Source organism: Seriola dumerili, unplaced genomic scaffold, assembly GCF_002260705.1.
Source record: "Seriola dumerili isolate Sdu_G_001 unplaced genomic scaffold, Sdu_1.0 BDQW01000418.1, whole genome shotgun sequence".
NCBI lineage: Eukaryota > Metazoa > Chordata > Actinopteri > Carangiformes > Carangidae > Seriola > Seriola dumerili.
The window spans coordinates 14,040-20,604 of record NW_019174673.1 but is presented as its reverse complement, the minus strand read 5'-3'; the positions used below and the strand labels follow the sequence as shown (position 1 = coordinate 20,604).

Sequence of the window (6,565 nt, the reverse complement as noted above, 5' to 3'; positions counted from 1 at the left end):
TTCCTATTTACCTTCTGCCCCATTAACTTCGGTCCCATAATGTCTCGTATCCATTCTAACAGCGAAACCTTCAATGAACCCTCCAGTAAAAATCTCAACCAATCTGAAAACAGATCGAGTTGATGACCAGAATGAAGAGCTAGAACCGTTAATGTGTATGTACAATTACTAGTCATGATAAAATAGAAAAATGGAGACGGAAGGAGTTGACGTCATTAGAATCAGGACTCACCTTGGATGTTTTCCTCGGGCTTCTGTCTTTTAACCTTATATTGGCGCGAAGGTTGCATGCGACCGAGAATTTACATGTAAAACGAAATATATAAATATGATATATATTTTCATGTTGATGGTAAACGGTCCATTATACACTTTACACCTAATTTGAAAGCTCAATGTTTCGTTATGTGTCAACGTATTTAGGAGATGTAATCAATAGTTTACGACATTTAAACATTAGAGTCTCACTTTACGGCAGTAAACGTTAGAATGAGCTTGCTAAAACCTGCGTCGCTGCATTAAAAGCCTTTATAGGTTCAAAAAACAGACGTTGTAAAGACCAAACTGGGCTCGTTTTAAAGAAGAACAGAACACTTACTAAATTCAAGCATCGTTCAAATTCAACCGAAGAAAAAATTAAAGAATAAGAGTTGATTATTTTCCCTGCGGAAGTCAAACTTTTTAAATCAACACCATGTCATATAAATACAATGCGTTGACAAAAATATAGACCAATGATTTTCAGGTATATTTGAAATCAAGAAACGCCCAGGCACAAAAACTAACCAATCAGCATCTTTCTAACGGAACCTAAAGTGACGAAACTAACGGCTTTAACTCCTTCAACATTCAGAAGGAGCGCACATTTTTCACGAACGTAAAGCGACCTTTCATTGACAGCTACTCTTCATCCAATAGGAAGTCAGCACGTGAAACACTTCAGTTTTTGCCGGGTAAAATTACCTGCCTGACCATATAAAACATGGAAGTTAAATGTATTGACTCTCTTGGTTGGAGGGACACCGACACAACAGAGAAACTTTATTTATCAGTCAAAAGAGACACGATTCAATGAACTAAATATGTAAATCTTTATCTAAATAGTAACAAAGCTTCTTTTAGTCAACTATAACATTTAGGCGACATTTTTCAGGAGTCCATAAAAAGACATTTATCTTCATTATTTGGTCACTTTGGAAGGTTTTAAAAGCTCTGTAGTCACTGGAATGGAGATGCTCTGGTACTGGCACTTTCTAAAATATCTCAGAGACACTTCTGTCTTATCAACATGAAAGTTTGTGCACATTGTTGTGGAAAAGTGATGAAGAGATTCCTGGGAATTTCCTAAGCTCTTTTCTGACTGATTTATTGTATTTGAAATATGACGTAAATGGAAAAGAAGAGAAAGCTCTATTTTTTTCCTGTTTAATACCTTCATCAGTTCAAGTGTCTCAGAGCTGTAAGTAAGATCAAAATACAGCTTGATGAAACCTCTGACAGTTGCTTTACAGTGATGGCAGTGAAATGCATCAGTTCCTCCTGGTCTTGGTATTATACACAAGTTATAAAATGTGGAAAGGTGTTAGAGACGAAATGCACATAATTAAATGAACCCTAAACAGGTTTAAGGGACCATTCTAAAAGGCAAAAACAAAAACAAATGTTATTTTGTGTGATATTATCAACTGAGCAGGACAGGTAACAGAAACAGGAATTTATTACACATCATCTAAAACTGATTTTGACAAACGTCCTAGTTTAAGCTGCTCAAACATTCACAGACTCGACTGGTTTGTTTTCTCCAGACGGGTTAAAGTCTGAAGTTGTTAAAATAAACTAGTTTGTTCAACGTGTCGTCTAGAAGGGAATAAAACCTGAGACGTGATAATTGTTCAAATACTGAGAACTAATAATCTTTCACACCACTGAACGTTGATTGAGCACGATGACATAATCTACAACGTGTCACAGATACTGAACGTTTGATACAAAGGGAATCAGTCCAGATGTGACTGCAGCGCTGTGGGGACAAGGTCCTGCCAGATGTGTATTCTGACTATTTGATGAAAGTCCATGTGGGACTCTTAAACCAGTCTCATCTGTAAATAATCAGCTGTGTGATGAAAGCACTCACCAACAAGAAGCTTCATGAGGAATTTTTGATTTGGAAGATGTTGAAATTCACAGGTGTAGTTTCCACTGTCAGCCACCTTCGTGTTTCTGATCATTATGGAGGCGTTGCCATTCTTCAGTTCTCCAGAAAAATGAGAGACACGACCTTTGAACTGCTCATATTGACCCGAATAAGTTTTACTGGAAGAAGGCCCAGCATCATACACATACACCTCCTTCTGACCGTCTTTCTTCCAGTCAAAGCGCTTTGACTCAATGTTCCCTGTGATGGAACAGGGTAAAGTCACATCACTCCCTTCTGTCACTTTGATGATCTCTGGTCCTGGAAGATAAAAACATGTATTAATCAGTATGTTTACCTGCAGGGTAATTAAGTGAAGACAGACGTGTCTGTTGTTAAAACAAAACATCAACTGATGATAAAACAAGAAAGTTAGATTGTCCTCAGAAAATCCTCTGAACTGTCAGACTGTATATTTACACTTGTTCCTTCCTTTCTTTCTTTCTTTCTTTCTTTCTTTCAAATATAGTTATAATTTCCTATCCGGAGTTTTTATCTTTTATACTTCTTGAACAACATTTTCAAAAAGAAAGAAACATCTGTCTTTTGTCTGTTTGCAAATAAAACTAGAGCTTTTATTTTGACATTGTTCCTCAGCCTCCTGGTATTAACACATTTTAATGACAAAGACGTGTTGAACAAGAAGAGGGAGAAAAACAGACTAAAGAAGAAAAAGCTCCTTCATCCTGAAGGTGTTAGAAAGAGCATTTCTGAAGGAGAAATTGTGCATGTATGAGACTTCATAAGGAAAACTCTTTTCTGTCCCTTTAGCTGTTTAATTATTTCATTTCATTGTATTAATTGTGAATCAACAGTTGCTAAATAAACAGGTTTACATCCACAGATGTCCGTCATCATCAGAGTTTCTGTCCACTGGCTCCACCGAGGGGACTCATCCTTTCATTACAATGTTTTTAATTTACTGGATTCTGGAAAAGCTTCTGACTGAAAACCTGAGTCTTTTTTTAACCAACATATTATAAATCCTCACAATCTCCATCTTTTATTTTGGTTTACATTGTGAAAATCTTTTGAAATAGAGTCTCAGTTACAGAGAAATAGAAATTTCCTCATAGACCTCTGAAAACACTTTGTCCTTTTGGCTGGAGGAGAACTGAAAGAGAAACAAGTTCTCAAAATGTTTAATGGTCAAGATTTCCTGAAATTGTTTATCTAACAGTTTCCAAATAATTCCCATGACCCCTCCACCTTAGTCTTAGTGTCTCTGCCAAGATTTCCCGCCTTCTGTCCAACCAATATCAACATCTACAGCATCAAACACAAAAACATATTCACACTTTGTCCTCACACTCAGGAGACTTCAGGTCGTCTCCAGAGTAAAACGTCACTAAAACATATTTCCTGCAGGACTTTGACAGAAACACAGACATCAGAGAATCAGTTTACTGGACCTCTGTGTTTACGACACTTCCAGAGGTCCTTGAAGTCACCGTCGACCTCTGTCTTATTATAGTTCTCTACATTGAACCCTCTGATGTCTGTTCTTTGAACAAGCCCCAGTGTGACTTCTTGGCTTCTGTACGCTGCTGCCCGTCGTCTAATTCTACTGAAATGGAAGGATTTCATTATGAATAAATCCTCCAAATCATACGTAATGGATCAAGAATATCTTATATGAGGGTAGAAAAATGAGGTCCATACTGCGATGATCAGCTGGTACATCTGTAACATCTGGAGACCTTTTCTGAGACATGGAGCAGAGGAACTGGAGTTCCAGGAGAACCCTACGGTTCTGTCTGAATATCAAATACCTGCTGTTGGACCCTGAGAACTACGAGTCTCTCTTGAACTTAATTAAGACATCAGAGAAGTCGTCTCATCAACTGATCTGAATCAGCTGTTTGTGCCCGACTGCATTCATACGTTGCCATGGTGATTTTAATTACTTAGTTTCTCAGGCGGCCACAACCTTACAAACACTGGACAATGGACTTGAAGGCCTTTAACGAGATCACTAGTTCAGTTAGTTCAGTCTCACTCATTTTAGCTCAGCCTCAATTTAAAGTTGAGATGTGACATCACAGACAAGTTGATGTTGAAATGATTTCTGTTGTTACAGCTGTTTGTCCGTTGGTGATGAGTTCAAATGTTAGCAGCACCTACATTTGCTCTAAAGACTCAACCCTGGATTGTTTCAGGAAGGATGTTGGTGGACTCTGGACCTCAGGCCAGTGTCCTCGTCCCTGATTAGAGGGGGGTCAAAGGTCAAAGGTCAAGGTCACGGTGACCTCACAAAACACAGTTTTGGCCTAGAGAACGAAATATCTCTGTAACACCTTGAAGGAATTTCTTCAAATTTGGTAAAAACATTCACCTGGACTCATTTTGGTGGCTAAAGGTCAAAGTTCAAAATATGTATGAGAATTGGTTAACTGTCCAATTACAGTTAAGATTAGATTTGTGAGAATTACAGATAATTTTCATCATTGAAAAGTCATAATTACTGTCATTTCACAGATTGACTTTTATTATAGTTCTGTTAGTTTTAAAATTCAGACTAACATAGTGACTGACACACTGTGCCTTTTAAAAAAAGATATATATCTAACCACATGTAGAGGCCTGGTGATGTGAGGAAGAGCTTGAACTTGTTAAATTGCAAAGTCTTGAATTCTGTCATTATCAAACAGCATGAAGGAACTGAGCGGGTAAAACCAGGAAACTACAAATCTTCATCTCTGCAAAGACCAGAAGTTAGAAAACGTGTGAGCGACGCCCTGCAGCTGTTTTATTTAAAACATCCATTAAATACACATGATCTGAAAGCTGGAGTCTTGTAATTACAATCATAATTATTAGATTAATAACGATGTTTGGACATATTTTATTTATTAGATAAATGCATTAATTTATTTTCTGTAACATTAATAAAATACAAGACTTTTATGCAAAGTTACACATAAAAACTCTAATTATGATGAATATGATCTAAAATTAACAGTATTGTTGCACTGAGCCTGATTACCAGTTTCACAACAGTATTTTGACATTTTTTCTTAAAAAGGTAAAGCAAATGTTTTATGGTTTATCATTTTATTACATTACAATATCCAATATTTTTTTTACATGAAATTATAAAATAAAATCCAACTAATAAATTCACTTGTTTTTAAGAAAAGAAAGAACACACACTCCACCCATCAACTTTCTATCTCAATAAATACAATAAATAAAAATGATCAATAAATCTCTCAGTGACTCTCAGGCAGGAGCCGCAGCCACATTTTATATTTCAGATATTTCAGCGCCCACAGTTCAGTTATGTTTACCAGTAAATCATCAGTTTTGATTTCTCTGAAGTAAACTTTCGGAAGTAGTGACGACACCCTGCACATCCGCTGACAGGTATATGTTCAAAAAACTGCACAGATCATTAAATGATTGTAATGGATCAGAAGGATCCTGCAATTAAAACCCTTCACCTGTGTTGTAGAGCCTGATGTTTCAGTACTGATTTGTGCTAATTATCAGTTTTCATATTACAACAACTGACTTTTTTTTTTACAAAGATGCTGATGTAACAGGTGCACGTGTTTTCATTATCAGACTCAATAATAAATATACAGATTTTTCAGCCAGTAACACAGAAAAGAATTAAAGTTGATTATCAGTCTAAAGTTTTCTTACGGTTTACATCAGCAAACGTTGTTGCAGACCAGGTCAGGACACAGAGACACAGCAGAGGAAGACGCTCCATAGTTCTCGATGTCGTCTAAACACTGATCATCGCTGTTGCATCTCTGCAAGCCACACTTCACGGTTTCTCAGCTTCCGGGACACGTCATTCACAATAGCTGCATTTCCCCTTCTACTATGACATTAGACCAAAAAACTGAACAAAGTACAGTGAAAATACCACTCCTCAGCACTTCTGAGGAAAATGAATAAATGTCTGACAAGGTTTATCTGACTTAAATACTGTTCAGTGCGAAGATTTAAGACTGTAAACCTTCTGCTCAGAGGAAGCTTCACAAACCACAACTTCCTCTTTTGAAATCCAGCTACTTATCGTTTACCCCCCAGTTATACTATAACTGCCATTGGTTGGCATGGTGGGGCAGCGGTTACCACTGTCACCTCACAGCAAGAATGTCCTGGGTTTGAACCCGGGGCCTTTCTGTGTGGAGTTTGCATGTTCGTCCTCTTCTTGCATGGGTCCGGCCTCCTCCCACAGTCCAAAGAGTCCACATTAGGTTTATTGGTGACTCTAAATTGCCCGTAGGTGTGAATGAGAGTGTGCCTGGTTGTTTGTCTCTATACGTCAGTCCTGCGTTGTACTTGGCCCTCGCCCAATGTCAGCTGGGATTGGCTCCAGCCCACCGTGACCCTGTAAGGATAAGCAGTATAGCT

The 6,565-nt window shown here is 37.7% G+C and overlaps 1 protein-coding gene across 1 annotated transcript; it reads right to left on the bottom strand.

The window, feature by feature from the left end:
• Nucleotides 1-232: 232 nt before the first annotated feature.
• On the bottom strand, nt 233-6,144 carry LOC111233760 (coxsackievirus and adenovirus receptor homolog; the record flags this gene model as incomplete). Its single annotated transcript, XM_022761645.1, has 4 exons — nt 5,843-6,144; nt 2,135-2,455; nt 1,629-1,636; nt 233-265 (listed from the first exon to the last, which is right to left on the bottom strand). Coding segments are annotated over exons 1-4 (432 nt in total), but the record flags the coding sequence as incomplete, so codon positions are not given.
• Between the last annotated feature and the right edge of the window lie 421 nt (nt 6,145-6,565).